The sequence below is a fragment of the Trichogramma pretiosum genome, unplaced genomic scaffold, assembly GCF_000599845.2.
Source record: "Trichogramma pretiosum strain Unisexual culture from Peru unplaced genomic scaffold, Tpre_2.0 scaffold64, whole genome shotgun sequence".
Classification (NCBI taxonomy): domain Eukaryota; kingdom Metazoa; phylum Arthropoda; class Insecta; order Hymenoptera; family Trichogrammatidae; genus Trichogramma; species Trichogramma pretiosum.
In genome coordinates this window covers 96,910-117,955 of record NW_019641692.1, presented here as the reverse complement: position 1 = coordinate 117,955, position 21,046 = coordinate 96,910, and the positions used below count along the sequence as shown (strand labels likewise).

Here is a 21,046-nt window from a genome sequence, read left to right as displayed (position 1 = left end):
CTGTCAGTACAGGATCGACTTGATCATGCGTTCTCACCGGTATATAATATACATTCTATATACACGATTAGGACGTAACGTTTGTGCGAATTCGTCTGCTCTTTATTTATGTCGCCAAAAACATGTCAATAACATGGGCTGTGTTAATTGTTTTGATACCGTTGATTTCATTGTCAGAGGCATCCATAGGTGATCGGTCCCAATTTTATAATAGTTGCCTTGGAAAATGTCGTGAGAACAACTGCACCAGTGGTATGCGATTATTAGCCTGAATCAATGTTTATTATTAGATGTTAGCAATTATATTGATCCTCAATTCAATTTCTTCAGATACAGAATTCAAAGTAAATCCCCCTTTGAGCTTAAAATTGTTGTTTTGGACATGTACAGAAGATTGCAAATATAATTGTATGTGGAAAACTGTCCACCTATTTACTTCTCGAGGTCTTCATGTGCCACAATTTCATGGAAAAGTAAATAAATTAAACTTCTAAATTGAAATTTTTAATTATTTGACATTGCTTGAAAATTTTTCATTTCAGTGGCCTTTTATCAGGATACTTGGTTTACAAGAACCTGCGTCAGTTTTATTTTCTTTGTTAAACTTCTATGCCCATGCCACTTATTACTGGAAACTAAAAAAAAAAGTCACCTCATCCGCTCCAATGTTTTTTGTTTGGACTTGGTTTACTGCGGTTGGCTCTTTATATTTTTCTTTTATGCAAAGATGACCATAGATTCATTTAAATAATTGTTTTTTCAGATTTGCCTTCATGGTTGGTTTTGGTCTGCAGTTTTTCACGCTAGGGACAAAGATTTTACTGAAGTTATGGATTACACATGTGCATTTGCAATAGTGTTAACGCTGTTATATTGTTTATTGTTAAGGTATGTTAAGCACAAAATCACAGATAAAAAAAATTTTGATTTAACAACTTATGCGTCTTGTATTTGCACAGGATATTGTATAAAAATATTTTATCAAGTAAAGTTTTTATGATAGTGACAAGTGTTTATTGTGCTATACTGTACACCCATTTGACCCATCTATGGTCCGGTAAAATAAACTATGGTTATAACATGAAATTTAACATATTGCTAGGTATGAAAAAGTTCACAGATGAATGTAATATTAAAGAATAATTCTTTTAATAATAGTTATCTTACAGGATTCATAACATTTTTAACGTCAATCATATGGTGGTATAGAAATCATCTAAAACTTCCTCATGTGCATTTAGTTGGCTGGTTTACTGTGTTGACAGTATCTGTAACATTATTAGAAGTATCAGACTTTCCTCCAATATTTTGGATATTTGATGCTCATTCATTATGGCATGCAGCTACTGCTCCACTTGTTAATCTATTATATAGGTAATATACTATATCATATAATTTACATAATAATTAATAAATAAATAATTTTTTTAAACAATTTCAGGTTTATTATATTAGATTGTTTGTATTTAAAAAGACAATATTTAAAGCTTGAAGCTGATCAACTGTGATAGTAAAATAACTATTTTTGTAAAAAAAGATTTATTTCAAAGAATAATAATTACACTATACATAATTTTTCATTGTTTTACTTAAAAAGGTAAAATGTTAGTAATACCTCCTTGAAAGCTTTTATGAAACGCACCACTTAGTACTTCGTTTCAAGGCAGTGAAAACTTCTTTTTACATAATTTAGTTTTTAAAATAAAAATAAAGTAAAGCACTAAAAATTACGAATACAATATTAAAATACAGAGCACTATTTGAAAGCTGTAAGTAGGAATGTTTCGTTAAAAAAAAAAATATACGACTTTAAACGCTTTTAACAGTATATAAATTCGTTATCTCTGAAGTATTAACAGTTATTTTCTAAAGACTTTCAAGATAATTTTTCGACATCATTATATCTTAAGTACTAAAGTTTATCCATTTATATGTTACCTACACGCGGGACATTTTATAAATCACTTGTATATTCTAATTATACAATATTATTACGTGTTTCTCATAGAACACTGAGACTAAAATGATTTTTCGTAAAAATTAATTATTTTTTAAGTATGCATGATAAGAAGCATTAATATAATTTACAAATTATTATAAATTAATTAAAAAATATTTCAATCTAAAGAAATTAATGCTGCCATTTGTACGAGATTATTCTTATTAAGCGCGATTTAAAATATAATTCATAAGTTAAAATAAAACGACTATGATTGTAAATGAATAGATTCATAATATTGAAAATAATTCTATATGTAACGTAGATTTTTTATAAATTAAATTATATATAATACAGGTCTGCAAGTACTTGAAATTTTTAGTCAATATGGACTTGTGACTCATTCTACCTAAACTCATTTATTACTTGCACGAGCCATTACGCTAGATTAATAGATCAAACTTGAATATTTGATCGTTGATTCGTTGACGAATTCTACGAGAAGTAATATAGATCTCTACAATTTGATGAATAATTTCATCTCGTTCATTACTGACCGTTTAAAAAATTATTTAAAATTTGATTAAGTTGATTAAAAGTTAATAATGCATTTACGACTGTTTTAAAACTATTGCACTTTAAATATTTAAGACACAGCATTTATTGAAGTGTAAAAATTGAATTCATTATTCAAAAATCAACAAACAAGTAGAGCGTCGAAGTATTATTATTTTATAAATGAAAATAATAAATACCTTGACGCGTAAATGCATTTTTAATAATTTCAATGAGCAGTCCTGAAATCTTCACGTCTTCATATTGATAGTTATAATAAATATTTTATCCAAAAATTTCAATGCAATAATGTAAGAAAAAATCCTTACTTGCGAATAATAATCGTAAAATTTTGATTGGCGTATCATGATGATAAAAATAAGTTTATATTTATATCGTATCACATCTAACAATTTACAATGGCCGTCGAGAAGAAGCGCATCGTTACGAAGAACATTATAAAGTACATCGTTGCTTAATAATCTTCGTGCGCTCAATATACATTAGCTTAATTCGATTATATTATCAAGGGGTCTTTTTGTACGTATAATTACCATACGTGTTTCGTAAAAAACGAGTAATTGCATCATCGATGCATGGCAATCGGCGTTTTTTAACGCTCTCCCTGTATAATAATGACTCGATCGTCCTCGATTGATCGGTTCCATATCATTCGTTAAGTTTTCAAACGTTGAAACAATCTATATGTATACATGGGTTGGCTTGGGTTAAGTACCATTAATTGTCATCTTATTTACCAGTCTTTCGATGATAACAAATAATTCCTTTAATCGTTTGCGCGGGAAGACATTCGTTTATTCGTGCATTCTTCGGTATTTATTGGACAATTTGAAATATTTTCTTTTGTGCTGACGACTATTTTTTTCTCAACATTCATACATCTTTATACACTCAGACACACATATTCTTTTTTTCCAAAAAGTTTCTTCGAATTTTGAACGGCCAGCACAGAAGAAGATGTTTCAGTTTGTTTCGCATCCGAGGCAAAAGCCTTACTCAGTGAATATTTGTCGAGTGCTTCACCAAGGCCTCGTTTTCTGGATTGTCTTCTCTGTGTTTCTGAAGATTTCCAGACAGAGTGTGATCAGGCCGTCTACGCTTGAAGAAACCAACTTTCCAAAGTATTAGAGTAATTAATATAAGTAGTAGTAGACCCGCTACTACAGCTACGACTATTATCCATATTGGCACTGGTTCAGCTTCTTGCTTGTCAGACGAGTCTGGATGAGCGGCGAATTCGACCTAATATTTGAAAAAATAATTTTTCATTGTAAAAAAATTCATTATCCATGATTAATTTATTCAATAAAATACGTACATCGAATTTGTCATCCGTCTCGTTGTTCTGTTGAATTGAAACTTTTTCTGGGAAGACTATTTTTCCGTTCGATATAACTTTGACACTATCGACTTTTGGATAATCTTCCGCTAAAGTGGAATTCCACAGTCTGCAAGAAAAATAGTTAGAAATCAAATGCATCTGAATAACACTCATAAAATCTAAATGTCAATCGTACCTTGCTCTGATAATAATTTTATTCTCTTCTTTCTTTTGCAAATTTACTATGGGACAAATGATATTGAAGCACTTGGCTGTTCCTGTCCGACAGTTCTAAATCAAAAAGAACGCATTAAATTTACCGATAAAACATAGCGCGGATGGAGATGACGATAGAAAATTACCATTGTGACCACATGAGAGCGACGTCCATCCTCGTCGACGACGACTTTCGTCGTGACAACCTTCTCGGTGTCTCGCTTTCTCCGAACGAAATTCGTTTCGTTCGTCATTTGATCCAACAAAGCACTGGGCTTTCCAGGTAGCAAAGTGTCCAAGTCATCAGTTCCAACGCTACCTTGCAAATTGAGATGATTCACTTGACCGGCCGGCACTTGACACTCGCCGATTCGTACATTGTTTTGATCTGTGAGGGCAAGAAAATAAAAAGGAAAGAAAATAAAATGTGTCGACTCATCGTGCGGGTGACAATACGAACAAACATCGACTTCCTCTCCTTTTCAAAGTCGATTGCTAAATACCTTGTATTACAGGTGTATCCTCGAGGTACAATAGCCACTTGCCGTGGGGCTTGTCGTTGGCCACTTCGAAAGGCCAGGAAATCACGACGTTCATCGAATTGACTTTCCAGGGCCCATCGTTGAACACCGTCCAGAGATAAACGACCCGCGGACCCACGTCGTTGAAGTTCTTGACCGCCGACTCTCCCAAAATCGGGCCCCCGTATCGGAATATGGGCTGCGGCACTTTTCTGTTGACGCGCGCACAAATCGCAATCGTATCGAGTTGAATAAACGAGCCAATGGAAGAGAATTAATGCGCAAATACGTACCCAACTAGCTGGACCTCGGCGCGCTTGAACACCTTGGCGGTGAGCTTCATTGTCTCGTTGCCTTTCACTTCCTTGGACGTCGAGTTAACGAACACGTCGAACTTCAATTTATTCTCGCCGTCCTCGATGTACTTGGGATCGAATCTCACCTGCACGTTCACCGACTTGCTCTTCTTGAACGGATTGCCGATGATACAGGATATGCAGGTGGCGTTGTGCAGATTGCAGATCGCGGAATCGTTCTGCTTGAAGCCGATGTAGCTCAGGCTGGCCGAGTGCTGCACGAACAGTTGCGCCTCGTAGGCGGACTCGCCCCAGTTCGTCACGTTCACGTCGACGACGAGCTCCTCGCTCTCGCCGAGCAGCAGGTCGTACTCGCTTCGGTTTTTGGACGAATCTACACGGGGAAATATCATCGTTTTACCACGCGAATTTCAGTAGGATGGCGTTTTTATTATTATTCGAATCGTTATTTCGGACTCACGTGGAAGATTGAGAGCGGCGACGAGCTGGAGATCGCTCTCGCAGATGTCGTTGTTTCCGCAATCCTTCTGGAAGTTGGCCTCGAAGATGCGCGCCGCGTGCTGCTGATTGAGTATCGGATAGCGATCGATGTCCGGCAGCGGATCACCCCTGGCCGGCATCACCGGCTCGTCCTGTATGAGGGTGTAATTCACGCGGAACTTGATCGGCGACTGTATGTCGCGCGTGTTCTCCTTGAGGTAGACGATCTCCTTCTGGCAGTACATGGTCTTGGCGGCGTCGAGGCTGGCCACGCGCCTCACGTAGTGCGGCCGATTATTGGTCGCGTCCCGGCCGAACCAGACGCGGGAGAATTTTTTCGTGCCCGCGTACGTCTCCGCCTCGATGTACGACATGAGCTTGAGCCTGCCGAACTTCTCCTGCTTGCTCGGCTTTCTGGTCTCGCAGCAGGTCTCGAAGGAGAAGCAGGCGAGCTCGGAGGTCGGATCCTCGAGGCAGCCGACCTTGTTCGGATCTATCGGCTCCATCTTGTCGGGCGAGTAGACGCCGTCCTTGTGCGGAAACTTGACCGTCGTGACGATGTCGATGATCTGGCGCGTACGAAATAAGGCCACCGCGTCGTTCTCGTAGGCGCCGACCAGCAGGTCCGGATAGCCGTTGTGGTCCATGTCGAGGCCGCCGCTCAGCGAGTAGCCGAACGTTTTCAATCGCTCCGGTAGGTTTTCCGAGTGGATCACCTAGTTAATCGGTACATATGTCGAAAGAGCTATAGATTTATGCGCGACTGCTGTATACATAAGCAAATAAAGTATAGTACCTGCGACGGTGTGGTGATCAATCCATTCTTCGAGCCCAAATATATGTATACGGTTCCCATACCCTCGTACGGAGCACCCACGGCTATGTCCTCGTAGCCGTCGTTATTTATGTCTTTCAAATTCGTCAGAGCGAAGCCGAACCTACACAGACGAACGTAAATTTGATCGTTTTTCAATGTTTCGAGTCTTTCTTTCTCAAGCAAAAAAAAGCTACGACAGTGCGTCAGAGAGAAAATTTCTTCTCTCGCCTGGCTCGGTTGCGCGTGCAAAACAACCGTTAAGCGTATACGGCAATATTATATACGAATGCGTGTTCATGCATAAAACTGGCCTCGTGCGCCTTCTACTATACACTAACCTTGACTCCTCTCGACCGACTAGTTTTGTGGGCTTGCACTTATCGCTTTCGCGCGAATTTTTGCACAGCCTCGTGTAAACGTAGACGGCACCGCCTTCCTTCCTGCCGTAATAAAACGGGGCTGCAACTATTAAATCCGACAATCTGCAAGAAATCGACGAGAGCAAGTTTTAATATTATCAACGATCTTGTGACTTTCCACGATTGCGTGCGAAAATGAGCTTGGAAATGGAGATGGGAAAACTTACTTGTCGCCGTTGACGTCGGCGGAGGTCATCTCGTAGCCGAAGCTCGAGCCGAATTGCTCGCCGTTGAGAGTCAGCGTTACCTCCATGATCGGCTTCTGATGGTGGCGCGTGAATAGAATCACCTGGCCGGTACCATTCGAGCGAGGCGCGCCGGCCGCGTAGGCCAGGCCGCTACCGAAAAAGTTACCCACGGCCACCGACATACCTGCAGCACACCGGTACATGCAAGAGAACACGGATTTTAACTCGGATCGTAATGACATAGAGCGGCGGAGGCCATCATTAGGCCACCGCGTATATGTATTAGCTATCAATCATTAAATAATAGGCACAGCAGGACGATTACCCAAATAGCTATATTTAGAAACGGGCGACTCCTCCTGCATCGGCGAGCTGTAGATGACCGTGTCCTTCTTGATGAAGTCGTCGGAGACGGTCATGACGTAGAGGGTGCCGCGCCACGTGTGCGGCCCGGGCGTGCCGATGACCGCGTAATCGTCGCTCGGCGTCAGCACGCCGCTCGTGCCGGCCTGACAGTAGCCGAACTGCTCGTGGGCCCTGATCGTCGGCTTGCCCGAGCACGGCTTCTTCAGCTCGTGAAACTGCAGGTCCTGGGTCAGGATGTAGCACTGGCCCTGGCCCCACAGCGAGTCCTTGTTGAAGCGCTCCACGTGACGATGAGCGCATACCTGTGGACATCGACGTTATACCATAGTTATATTTATCGTCACCGAGAATATCGACAGATTTTACATAGCGATTGATTCGTCGGAACAAGTCCGCGTGATATGCACGAATCGAATTCTAGTATATAGGCGTCGTAATGGGGGAAAAAGACATCGAATAGCAAGCGCGTCGATGAGAAAAAAGAAACGCGAAATAAATTACGCGCGCTCTGCCATTCTTGCGTGATGTTGATTTCCACGTACACGCGCGCATCTATGTAACAATCGATTTATTTACTAAACTCGACGTCTTCATAACATCGAAAAGAAAACCGACGACCCTATAAGCGCATTCGATCGTAAATCAACGCTTCTAAGCTCCGAAACAGAAAATTACCATGAAAAAAAGGCGACGGCTCACGCGAGCGTAGAATTATATAATAGGCCGGTGTGCGTACGCATCTATATGAGTGAGTGCAACAACGAAAAGAGAGAGAGAGAGAGAGAGACAAAAAAAAAGTCTCACTAATAATAATAATAATAGTAACGGTAAATTTTATAATTACCATGACTTTGCCGCCAACACCGGCGCTTCGAACTGTGACGCCCAGCCATTGGCCATCCTTCAATTCCTTGTCCATCGGTGGTACCAGCTCGTCCGAATCGGTACCTATATGTGTTTTGCGTGAAAGGTTTTGGGAATAAAAAAAAAAGAGGAGGACGGAAAGGAAGAGGAAGAAAAAATATCATCGATTAGCAATCTTCAAATATGATGTTTTATAAAGGAAATTATAAAAAGAGCGCTCGTAAACCCTTTTTTTTCGTTGCGCAAGCGACAAAAATTTCAGTGCAATAAATATAACATATGGCTTGTAATTCAAAAACTTCTTTTTATTAGCTCGTTATTGATAAATCGGTTTCTTTTTCTCGGCTGCTGTGCTATAGTGAACAACTTTTCAAGGACAAAATCGATATTTCAACGAAAAAAGACATTATAAATGAACCAAATGAATTAAAAACAAAATTTGTGTATTTTTGACGTTTGTGTAATGTTGCTTGAAATAGTATAATGAACGCGAGATATCCATTGATGTTTGTGTTCATACGTTTTTTTACTATAAAAAATTACTTTGTTAAATTTCATCATTAGCCAATACGACGATAAACAAATTTACTGCGTTAATCAATGTAATGATAATTACTATTTTATTATTCGAACGATAAATTAACTACTATTTGCGTTATTTATAAACTTATTTTTGAATCATTCTCAGTTATCGTAATAATAACAATAATAATACTGTTTTTAATGGAATTATTGAACCCTGATTTTAAAATGCCACTAGTTTACAATTTCAAACTCTAAACATCGACAGCTAAATCGAGAATTATATAACATTTCTACAACAGCCGGTAATAAGCCCCGCTTTTACGAGTGCTAAAAACTATAATAATCCAACTCCGAGGAACGTGACTTAATGTATCGATAAACTCTCCCACGTATATGGCATGCGCGTAAATACACATATGCCCTGGCAACAAACCTCGAGAATTCGCCTGGAAATGACGGAAATTCCATTTCATTTTATATTTTATTTTTTCTGCGCTCCGCACTATAATAGTTAAAAGCAGTGCGTTGACATGTTCCAGACGCTCAAAAATACCTTTCGCGCGAATTCTCGCTTTGTTTGGAGCTACAAGCGGATACACGCAGTCACGTTTTCTCGGATCGATCTTTTGGTTTGTTATTCAACAATTTTGGGTTAACAATTTTTACGCTCTAAGTATGGTTAATTTACAAGTTAATCAAGTTATTCAAGTAAATCTTACTTTCTATAAAAATTCATGTTAATCTAATAAAACACATTTCGTTTGTATTAGTAACTGTGGGTTAATGAAAAAAATCAAACATTTTTATTTCTATTAAAAGTACTGCATGATGGCGTTTTAAATTTGAAAAACGCAAAGCTCCAGTAAATAAACTGTTAAATGCCTCTAAAACTACTACAGCTGCGAGTGATGGCGATGATGATGATGATAGTACTACAATCGATGTGGCATGTATATGCGGGTTAAACAAATGCTCGCGTAATAATGTATATTCCTTCTGGGTTACGATAATAAACATGGATCCAAAAATGAAGCGTCTCTGCCGAGATCGTAAAATGGGCTATTATTTGGCTTTGTGCGGCTAGTGAAAACAAATAAAATCTATATTTTCTAAATTCTGCCATGCTCTCTACGGATGTATGTAAATGCGTAACACACATTTTTGGGAGAAGCCGCGGTTTTGATCGTTTCTATGTAAGATGCAGGCGTCATGCACTGCTTATATGTATAAAGGTGAATGAATGATGTTTTGCATCTATGGTGTTTTTGTAATGATAAAACTCCAAGATAATGTGAGTAAATGGCTGAAGGAGAGAAAACAAGTGAAAAATTGAATGCGTAAAGATGTTTATGGCAAATAAAAACAAAAAAAATTATTTAAAATGAAGAAAACAGAAAAAACAGAAATAAAAAACACAAATTATACGGGAATGTAATATACGAAAAAATTGAGAGCCTCGTCGGTAGTTATTGATAGCGAAATCTTCCGCTTCACGTGTTCTCAATCTCTCGTCTACAATATAGCGATAAATTATTTCATTATAGCGAGAGAAAGAGAGAAGAAGAAGAATTGAAGGAGGAGCGGAGCGCTACGATGTAGAGAAACAACTCCAGCGTGTGAGCTTTCGGTTGACTTACTTGACTCATACTGTCCGCTCTCGTCTTCAATGGACAAACCAAAACAATAATAATTCAAAAAATCAATAACATTGTTCACTGGATTAACTGGGAGATATGTTTTTTGCATACATTTATTGTATAATAATATAATTTATTTATCTATACTTAATGGTGCATTCTTATTGTAAATTACATTTACAAGAGCAGTGAAATTTGACATCACACAGTTATAAATAGAAAGAAATATTTTTACAAAAAGAATGCAAGTATGTAAAGGTAAAAGTCGTGTATTCATTTTTCTCTAATTGTGCGTTTATTTACTGAACTAACGCCATTATCATAATTTACATAATTAGATGCTTTGAATTCTAAATGACTTGCAAAAATGTATCTGTGAATTAAAAAACTACATCACTACAGGCTTATCGTTAGAAGTTAAGTTTCATACTATCTTCGTACATCACGCATGTATACCGTATGTGAATCAACCCGTAACAATTCGACGTTCCAATAGTGACAAATTATGTAAGAATAAGGCCACGACTGCTTGACAATCGACTACAATTCACTTGCAAGCCATACAATAAAAAACCACGACTTTATGTAGACCGTCTTAAATAATCGATGGTAATAAAAATGAAAAAAAATTGTCAGCTCGATTTATAATTTTGCCGTTGCTTAAATATTGTTTTAACAAAACTACTGCGTACGACGTCGGTGGCGGCGGCGGCGCGACCATCACGTCCGTTTTTACTCGCGCGTGTCAGAGATTTTAATCATCATATCAAATATACATCCGCTTCTTTTTTCCTATGTACGTATATGATTTATTATTAATTCATTTCGCCGAATTGACAAGCATTCGCAAGAGACGAATATCATATCGTAACAGTACAACATTATCAAAGAGCTAAAAAACTGAAATAAATCGTCTATACGCCAATCCCTCGCGAGTATTGATTTTCAATCGAAAAAAAGAAAGAAAAAATGTTTGTGACCGAAAAATTATAAAAAAAAAAAATATTATTGAGTCATTGTAACAGAACCTTATCTACCTTAAATGTTGTGTCTAGAAGTATATGTACAGAAAAAAATTTTAGAAAAAAAGTTACAATCTTCGCTTTCACCTCAGGTAATATGAGTGTATTATATATGTATTTACTACTCTCTCACCGATAACTAGAATAAAGTAGTACCCCACCCACGCACCAAAAGAATGTCAACTCATTTTAAATTATGTATGTATAAATAAGACGGCACGCGAAGAGAAAGAGAGAGGGCCGAGGAAATACGAATAAAACTATAACTTTTATTTTATCTGTTTAAATTCATATACTCACTCTTGCGTCCGTCGGTGATGACTTGCTCGCAATCTTCGGGATCGCTGGTCATGGGACATTGCCATAATGCGCCCGATCGATTTGTACCTGGCTGGCGATTCTGATCCAGCGGTGCACCGATCAGCATCCTGTTAAAAAACAAAAAACGAAAAAGAGGCTGGTTCAGTATTGTGTAAGAAAAAAGGGATATCTATCTTTTTTTCAATTTGTAACATGGGCAAGTCACGCGTTGGTATGCGTGTTTTCGAGATAAGGCAAGAATTTCGAATAAATAGCAAGGTGGACGGAGAAAGAGAAAACGAGTTGAAACAGCGATTCGCTTTCGATTGAGCTACGGTAAGACCATTGCATATAGTTGGGGACATTTTTCTACTGCGGGTTTTATTACAAATTGAGTCCTACTAGGCGTAATTGCACATTATATTTTTCTCGAGTATTATTCAACACAGGTAAATAATATGAAATCATTTGTCGCAGTACGTGTTTCAAGCTTATCGCTGTAACCATAGGCGCTTAGTCAAAAGTGTGATAATTTTTTTTTAGATAAGCGCCAGCGCAATCAATAAATTTCAACCTAATTTCTATCAAATATTTACTATCAAGACCTGAAAATATTATCGCTTTTCTCTTCGAACTCGAAAGAATGTCTAGACGTACATGGAAATCGGCAACGAAGATTATAGACTTCGTCCATTATACCAATCGCAACTGGTTGACTTTCAATCGATTCTCGTTTTTGACGACGGCACAACGCCGCACACGCGTCCACGTTTTATATAAGCGCGCAATCAGTGCAGCATCGCAGTCGTATAGCCACCGGCTGATATACATTCGAGGAATGCACTCTCGTTGCAATTCTGCCTCGGCTCGGACGTATCTTATATCTGTCGCTTTTATATCGAAGCTAACGTCTCTTAACTCGCTCTCATAAATGGGCGAGATTGTTTTTAAAAGTCATTACGAGTTATTAGAGCTTCGTTCTCATGAATCCGATGCTATGGGTATTATATTTTACAAGCGAATATAGAGACGCCGTACTTGGAGTTTTTAACGATATAATATCGTGTAAAATTAAGGACGAGCCGGACAAATAACTAAAATTAATTGAAAAGTATCACGATATACTTCATCATCTTAGTATATTAAAATCTCGTTTAAATTTTATTCACGAATCATCTCTGCACAGAAATTTAATATGTAATATTCATGTAAACGTAAATGATAAATATAACAGTATATAACTTTGAAAAATTGTTATTATGTCAACTATTTACACAAGGAACCACATAGGAACATAAAATTGGTAAGTCTTATGTACAAATTATTTTAATAATGATTAATAATTTAACCAAAATTGATGCTTTATTTAGCAGTTTTTCAAGCCGAGGAAATATTTTCGGAACATTTAGTTAATCTCGTATTATTTTTACATTTCTTGACACTTTCAACAAGTATTTTTCGTAAATAAAATAAGATAATCGCAAGAGACAGAAGCGTGTAAACAAGTGCTTGGATTAGAAATAAAAATTAAATAATGTAGCTATTCCACAGTGTATAATCAATGTCATCGCTCCCAGCTCGTGAATCATGTAGGTTCTTTAGAAGACAAACCATATTCCATAGTTCCCGAAATAAGTCGAGAGCCGTTGCACTAGAGCTTCGCGTGAACAGGCATAATACGAAAAAATGCACGCGCTTTATATAAATGGCCTGCCTCTGCCTGCCTGAAGGGCGTATCTTCTTTCTGCATGTCTGCGCGTGTATACAAAAAAATACGCAGTTCTTTCTTCTTTTTTTTTGTTCACTTTTTGTCGTTCGAGTTCACACCTGCGCTTGTGCATACCAGACGGGTGCAGCCCGTTTTGGAACGTTGCGTTTTTTTTATACTCGCGTACACGCGAGAGCGACGTGTCAATATTTCGTTGCATCGATAAAAAATGATTAACGCATTGCTAATAAATGTGTACGTGAGTGTGCGCAGGTCATTACGTTCGTTCGAAGGTACGGCCGAAGTAAAGCAGCGCGCATGCGAAAGGATGTATGTTGCAGGGAAAACTGTAAATTTTCTCGTATCGAAGCGCAGAGATATCATTAATCTTGTGTATCGTGCGCTTGCGATACATCCACGCCCACGCGCTCTCCAGCATTGGCTGCATCGACAGTGTGTATAATGCCGGAACAATTTCACCAAATTGTCCTCCCGCGCAATCTCGCCGACATGTATACGCGATGCAATTACACGTGCATTATACAGATGCATACGTATATATACGTGTACGTGCATGGCGTTGGTGTATATGTAGGATACACACACGGACACGCGGGCGCATATATATAAGATGAACGCACACGTTGCGCTACAGTTTTGCCTGGCTTACTCGCGCTCCGTACGCGTTTATTTATAAGAGGGCGAAACTCGTCGTCGTCTACACGTTGATGCAGAAAGCCATAAATGCATTCGCTGCTATGGGCGCATTTTGCATGCGTATATATACGCACCGAGTATGAAGAAAACCTCGAGGCACAATTCGCACATATACGTACGCATGCATACGCGCTGTGTTTATATTTTATACGTATACGTACGCAGGGAATATCGAAATTAATCACGCCCATACATACTCGAGAAAATATAGAATTCATACAGGCCCCGCGTGCAGCATGTTTTATGGGCAACGAGAGAGAGATTTTACCGCGTGCTAAGTGCATAATGGCTCAAGGTTTCCGAGGCTGCGAGATTTCAGTTACCGACGAGAACTGAGCCGATGCGGTGCGTGTATATGAGCATATGTACCGGCCAAAAAGGGGGAAACTTTTTACTTTGCTTCTTCGTCTTCGTCGTCGTCGTCGTTGTCGTCTTCTTCTGCGCTGCCTCTCTCGGTGCGCACGCGGATTTTTTGCATGTCAGACCTGTCTATCTGCACTTTTTATGGATTCCGTGTACATATATATATATACGACTGTGCGAGCGACGAGCCATTGAATACGCGTATATTGAAGAACATTTTGCAAAGACTCTCAAAGAAAGCGAGAGAGAAGAGGAGAACGACTTGCGACAGATCTAATGCGCGCATTTATATGTGCATATACAATGTGTGCCAGCAACCACGCGCAAAGTGGAGAAATAATGAGAGTTTAACGTTTGTTGTGATACGATCCTTTTAAAATCATTTTAACGAATGGGATGTGTGTGTGTATACGCGCTTTTGAATCACTGCCGCGCGCCGCTAGCTGTTGCTGCTGCCGCTGCTACTGCAATTGCACCGAGATACGTGCCGCGCTCAGCGCCTAAAGAAATTAACGCTTCAAGGAATTGGGGCGAGAGAATTTGCGGCGCGATTTAATTGTACACAGCACTGCTGTATATCTGTATGTTGACATTTTTCATACGGTATTTGAAATAAACAGGGCAGGATATCGTAACGATGATTTATTTAAGCGAGGCGTAATTGATTTTCAACCAGTCGCAACATCTAATATGAATATTATGAAAATATGTCCAACGCCGAGGTCACGTGCATATATTTTTTACTCGGCGCAAACAAACGCGTTTATCGTTTTTTAAATAAATCGTCACCCGCATAGAAGTAGTATGGCAATAGTGCGACCGAAGCTCAAAATACGAATGCGTAAGCTTTTTGCTCGCGTGATTCATGGACGTGGTCATATATTAAACGACGCGCGTAAATTCGCAAAGACAGAAAATTAAGTTGCGTATAGCTTTCACCGTTGAGCCTCGTGCGAATTACACTTTATATTACGTTTTTATCGATCGTTAAATGAAGTTATTAAAAAAAGTTGACGATATTTTTATTTCATGGCAAGTTGACGATTTTTTTACAAAGTTTTTATAATTCCAATTCGATAGAAAGCTCGATTCTGTGTGTGTGTGCATAAGTACTGAGAAAATGTACAGTTTCACGCGGTAATTTGCTAAAAAAAAGAAGAAGGAATATAAATTAAAGTTGAAGTTTAAAAACTTACTCGTCTTTTTTTCTCACAAATACGCACGTTTAATATATAAAATGTACAAACATGTATTACGCATACAGGCCGGAAAAGTTGAATGACATGTGCACGTGTGCATAGCAATTATACGACAATGCCCGCCGCTGAATAATCAGTCATTTATATGCATAAATGCGCATGTAACATCTACATCATGCACATACGCATGCGAATCACCAATTTTCAAGTAAACGTCGAGAACCATCATAAAAAGCTGACTTAATTTGTACTCGATTCGAGTCACGTGAAAATCTTTACCATCACTTATAGAAGGTTAATAATAATGAGGGGTAGATTGTTTTAGCCGATCGTGTGACATTGCGGTCAATTAGTAAATACACTACCCCGTGACTCGACATAATCTTAATCCCTATACAAATGAGCTTTCGTGACAAATGTCAAGTTCATTCGGAAAAAAGTTGTCTTTTTTCAGCGACTCGTTTACAGGCAGTTTTACGGGGATATTTAACTTTGACAACGTGCTAATAAATTCGTGCACGCGAGCATCGTTATATATATGATGCTCGAAATCAATCATCGTCTCTTGGCCGCCCGCCTTCTGCTGCTCATGCTGCTGCTCATGCTGCTGCTCATGCTCCTCTTGTGCCTCGTAACACTACTTGACGTTTATTATCACCGAACGATTCGCGAGTCGCTTTCAATGTACACATCTCGGGGATGAGCACAGCTGCACGTTTGCTCTTTTGCGAACGATATACGTACGCATTCTTCTCGCTCGCTGTAATACTCCGAAAAAGCATTTGTACGGGCGCGCTCGAGCGAGCTAGAAATACATGTATTTTTAGAGTAACGTATGTACCACGCGCTGTCACGAGAGAAAGAGAGTGAGTAACAATGATTGCCATGTGCAGCTTGTATACATATTTCGCTCTCCGTCCCTCTCTCTGGTTTAAAAAAGAAAAGTAAAGGCAGAAACGAAAAATCAACAACAACAAAAGATCGTAGCTTTGTGCAGTGTCACGAAAGTCGCGAATTATAATTCTATATGATTCGGAGCCGAGCGCGCGCGAAAATCCCGCCTTCGTTATTTTGCTTGGCCTATTCAGTCGACGAGCCGGCGCGACTATTTATACCTCCATTGTTTCGAGCCTTTATCAATTACAATGTACATAATAAGCCCGCGCATTTTATGCGTCCGATTTCGTAATGACTCTCGCGCTTGATTCTCTCTTTTTCTTCATTTGACGCGGCATTTTTTCACGAGCAGCTCTCGCTTCGACTAAATTGCCAATGATGGATAAAATGTATACGTCTCTTGACATTCTGTATCGGCTCGCATCGTGTACTCGTGGGCATATTACGGTGTGAACTACTGTGCAAAATAACGACAATAACGGCGCAGAAACCGCGCGAGAGCCTAATTAAAGGGAGGCGCGTGTGTAATACACTTTATATATACTCTGCCGGGTATTATTATGGATGCTTTGAATTTTCTCTTTTCATCCTCGTATATTACTATCTCCGGCACTCTAATACTCATTACGACGTAATATTGAGCGATCGTGTGCTGTATTTCACAAAAATGGTTGCCCGTAAGATTTAAACGACGAGCTAATTAACAGCGACGACGACGAAGAAGACTACGATGACAGCCGACGAAAGACGTTTATTATTATAAAACGTGCTCGATTGAATTAGAGCGACAGCTGTGTTGTCGTCTTTTTTTTTCACTGCAAAAGCGGCTCTTTCTTCCCAAGTACATAATAATGCATACGCACACGCTAATCTTCTCGTAAGCATAATAATATACTTAAACGCCGCGACGCCGCTTGCATATACGATCTATGTAATCGAATTATCGTACTTATTTTACAGCCGAGACAGTTTTAGTATCGGGTGTACATTTAAGAAAAAAGTTTATTTTAATACGATAACTTTGGTTCATGTTTTAAAGAGAGCATACCTGTTTACGAACGACGGTAAAAAAAGAAAACCGAGTCAAGAATTCGAGGGCGAAGCTTTGTTTTTCGTAACACACATCGATGCAATAATTACAAGTGGTACGCGATTGTTTGCTCGCGAGTCGAAATGCATAACATATCGTCGTTTCGCGTATTTATACACACGGACTCTTGTCTGCATATTGACAGCCGCGACGATCGCGTGACGAAACTGCCTTAGCGGCAACGACGAAGACTACGTCGTTGTCATACTTACATATAAGGTGGAAAATCATTGACTTAACTGTTTTTTCATTCCTGCACAGCTTTATATGAAGTGTCGCGCACCGGTTTCCTATACAAACACACACGTACAGGTATATACGCACAGCATATAATATGTACACGACAGTAGCAGAATCATCTTTGAAAGACACAGTTTCTCTTTTTTTGAGACGCGCCGCTATGTGTCCTTCTGCTATACGCACATTACCAGACACTTTACACGCCGCGCTGTATACTTATAATATCGTCCATAAACATTGCGGAACTAAACGCTAAAACACACGGGCGCGCGACTTTAATTAATTCACATATATATCGAGGGCGAGAGAAAGACGGATAGAGAAAAATTTCCATAATTTCACCGGATAGGCGCACGAGCCTTACATACATACGCATGTGAGTCAATCTCTGCGCCCTCGCGCAAATACAAATCGTATACGCTTTCATTCATAGGCTTCGTTTACACAAAGGTGTGTGTGTCTGTGTGTCCGAGATGTATACGCGTAACAATACAAAAGTCTAAAGCCCCATATATTATATTAGCTATACATTATGTCCCCACGATCGAATTCTCGAATATCGAGATATAAAACAATACGCGGCGCGCGGGGCAATCGAAAATTGAAACGTCGCGACCGGCTTATGGTCATAAATATAAAGTTACGCGCACGTACGTATATTGTGTTACTCACCGACTGAGATACTTGGGCGACCTGTCCTCGTGATGCTCCTGATGCTCCGCCACGGAGAAGCCGAAGTAGCTGCCCTGCGAGCCCCTCTTGATTATCGGTATCCTCGTTTCCAGATTAAAAGCCAGCAGCAGTGCCGTGCTCTGGAGCAGCAGCACCAGCAGAACGACTAGCCTCGTGCTCGTCATGTTTTATTTTCCTCGCTTCGTTCGTTCGTTCGTTCGTTGTGCTTTTTTATATTTACTCTTGCTTCGGTTGGCAGATATTATCGCGTGCACACATTTATTCGCGGATACGGACACTGCACACGCACTGCTGCACTCAGTACTCACTCGAACTTGTATCTTGCTCGCTCGGCAAGATATATATGTGCTGCTGCGTGTATGTATACCAAGCACACGCACGGGAGATCCGTAATTTTCAACTGACAGCCAGTAGTACTGTTGGGCCACTCACTCGCGATATGTTAATAATAATATAACGTAATGTACGCAAGCGTACGGCTACATGTACACAAACGCAGGAAAACTAGCTATAGCACTGAGACTAAACACACTGTCGATTTGTAATAATCGATGTATAGCGTGTATATAAAATCACGCTCGCTGCTGGCCGTTATCAACGCAGACTCTTGACGTTGCTGATTGTACTTGCATATTTTTTTCCTTTTACTCCTTCTTTCTCGACGAGGATAAAGTCGCACTGGCTGTTGGCTCGTCGCAGTCGGCTAATAGCGAGAAATGCGCGGAGGACATGATGTCGTTCGGCCGCGCGCGAGGTTGTTTACCACTGTCCGCTGTCTATAATAATAATACCGCAGCAGCCTCCGACTTCACTCGGCTTCATTTAGAAGCTCCTTCCTTTTTTTTATTATTATCGCGGAATATGATGCGAGCCGTTGCTACTTTGGCAATGTACGATACGTGTCCGCGCCTTCTTGCTCCTTTCTCGTATCACTCTCTTTGGTGCTTCTCACGCTCTCTCTCTCTCTCTCTCTCTCTGTTTCTCTCCTCCCTCGTTGTTACACATATACACACTCGCAGTCGGAGAAGAGCAGAGAGACTGCAGAAAACGGTCTTCGCCTCTTCTCGCGTTCGCTGCTTCTCTCTCTCTCACCTTTTTCTCTCTTGCATGCACAAGCACAACACACACGTACACAGGTAGGCAGAGCTCTATAACGCAAAAACACACGAGCGCGCGCGCGCGCCCGAGCACGCACAGACAGAGAGACCTTTATAGCGCTCGTTTACACCCACGCTGCCTCACTCTGCTTCGCTGCTGATGCTGCTGCTGCTGCTGCAATTGCCGTGCGTCCTGCGCTTCGCTATACACTACGAGAAGCGCCGATATTTCGCGCTTATCTCTCGCTATATTCTCTCGCGTGTTTCTTCTGCTGCTGCAATTGGCGATGATGCCGCTGCCTCATCGTTCGTTCACGTAACATTTATTTTTATATCTGTTCTAGCCGTTCATAAACTCGCGCCTCTTTGTTTCCTATTGGCACTAGACGAGACTGCACCTATGACCCATGTACAAGCTATACAAGACGACAGGTATGTGCATACGGCTGGATGTGTCGGTGTGCCTCGCGCGCATAGCTAATATTGCAACACCCACGTGTAATGTTTCGCGCAGCGGGCAAAGTATTATAACTCGTGTGCAGCGGAGGTGCGACTCCTAATACAAGCCTCTTGAGCATATATAGACGTATAGGTATATTGTGCTCTCCGGTGTATGGGTAATAAGTTCCTCTCTCTCTCTTTATACGTGCGCTTTTCTCTCTCCTTGCTGTTTTCTGCACACTTGCACATGCGGCATGGTATAGGTAAGTATATGTGTACCTATCGTGCCGGAGATTGCTGCTGCTGCCGAGGCTGTGCCGCTCCTCGACCAGTTTTACCGCCTCTGCACAAACGCACTCACACTCACACTCACGCAGACCCACACACAGCTTCAAGCGTGGAGTGCGGCGCGCGAGCTGTCGTTCAACTCTTCGAGAGTGAGAGAGACTTGCTCCGTTTTGCGCTCGTATTATTATACCTATATAGGTAAGGAATATACAGACGCACGGGCCGCAAGTCTTCGCTCTCGCGCTCGGCGCAGACTAAAGCTTGGCTCTCTCATGGGGCAGCGGCAGCAGTTCGTAATATGGAATCGAGGCAGGCAGGCAAGCAACGACGGAGACGGAGTACGAGAAAGAGAGAACGAACGCGAGAGAGTAGGTGGTGGTCGAGTGGCGGGGGTCACGTGACACTATATAGTCGACTTCTCTCTGCGATATATATTCGCGGCAGCCGGCGAGTAAAACGTATATAGCTATAGTAATACGCGAATCGCATTGTTACGGCAGGCGCGAGAGCTCTGCGCGGGTGTCGAGATTCACGGTGCCAACGCACAACGGCACACATATATACATACACACGAGGCGCGCGATTGAATGGAATCGCGTGTGCCGCGCCGATTCTCCCGAGAAAGAAAGAGAAAGAAACGTACAACAAGCACATATGCGAATATAATACCTTACTCCATTGACGCGCTTTGTCTTTTGTCCACGGATGGAGAGCTTATTAAAGCCCGCGCGTACTATACGCTCTTTTCCTTCGTCGCAACCGTATAGCTACTCGAATATGCATGAATATAAATGTCGATGATCGA

The 21,046-nt window shown here is 40.5% G+C and overlaps 2 protein-coding genes across 2 annotated transcripts; one reads left to right on the top strand and one right to left on the bottom strand.

Annotated features, from left to right (window-relative positions):
* The first annotated feature begins 91 nt into the window (after positions 1-91).
* LOC106655747 (post-GPI attachment to proteins factor 3) lies at positions 92-2,652 on the top strand. The gene is made up of 7 exons (XM_014376293.2): positions 92-252; positions 331-473; positions 543-695; positions 764-888; positions 960-1,102; positions 1,170-1,374; positions 1,442-2,652. The coding sequence occupies exons 1-7, from the start codon at positions 123-125 to the stop codon at positions 1,506-1,508; spliced, it is 966 nt and encodes a 321-aa protein (XP_014231779.1). The 5' UTR covers positions 92-122; the 3' UTR covers positions 1,509-2,652.
* Positions 2,653-3,263: 611 nt separating this feature from the next.
* LOC106655746 (integrin alpha-PS1) lies at positions 3,264-20,482 on the bottom strand. Its single transcript, XM_014376292.2, has 14 exons — positions 18,395-20,482; positions 11,509-11,636; positions 8,005-8,108; positions 7,120-7,462; positions 6,774-6,978; positions 6,526-6,669; positions 6,167-6,308; positions 5,351-6,086; positions 4,867-5,263; positions 4,556-4,785; positions 4,199-4,440; positions 4,033-4,127; positions 3,834-3,963; positions 3,264-3,757 (listed from the first exon to the last, which is right to left on the bottom strand). The coding sequence occupies exons 1-14, from the start codon at positions 18,577-18,579 to the stop codon at positions 3,512-3,514; spliced, it is 3,327 nt and encodes a 1,108-aa protein (XP_014231778.1). The 5' UTR covers positions 18,580-20,482; the 3' UTR covers positions 3,264-3,511.
* Positions 20,483-21,046: the final 564 nt, after the last annotated feature.

What these genes read in the sequence shown, in the direction of transcription:
- LOC106655747 (XM_014376293.2), top strand. Translation starts at nt 123, where the DNA reads ATGTCAATAACATGGGCTGTGTTAATTGTTTTGATACCGTTGATTTCA. An exon ending in TGCCACAATTTCATGGAAAA is followed by an intron (nt 474 to 542) that starts GTAAATAAATTA and finishes TTTTCATTTCAG; the next exon opens with TGGCCTTTTATCAGGATACT. An exon ending in GAAATTTAACATATTGCTAG is followed by an intron (nt 1,103 to 1,169) that starts GTATGAAAAAGT and finishes GTTATCTTACAG; the next exon opens with GATTCATAACATTTTTAACG.
- LOC106655746 (XM_014376292.2), bottom strand. Translation starts at nt 18,579, where the DNA reads ATGACGAGCACGAGGCTAGTCGTTCTGCTGGTGCTGCTGCTCCAGAGC. An exon ending in GCCGACGTCAACGGCGACAA is followed by an intron (nt 6,670 to 6,773) that starts GTAAGTTTTCCC and finishes GATTTCTTGCAG; the next exon opens with ATTGTCGGATTTAATAGTTG. An exon ending in AGACGGATGACAAATTCGAT is followed by an intron (nt 3,758 to 3,833) that starts GTACGTATTTTA and finishes TTCAAATATTAG; the next exon opens with GTCGAATTCGCCGCTCATCC.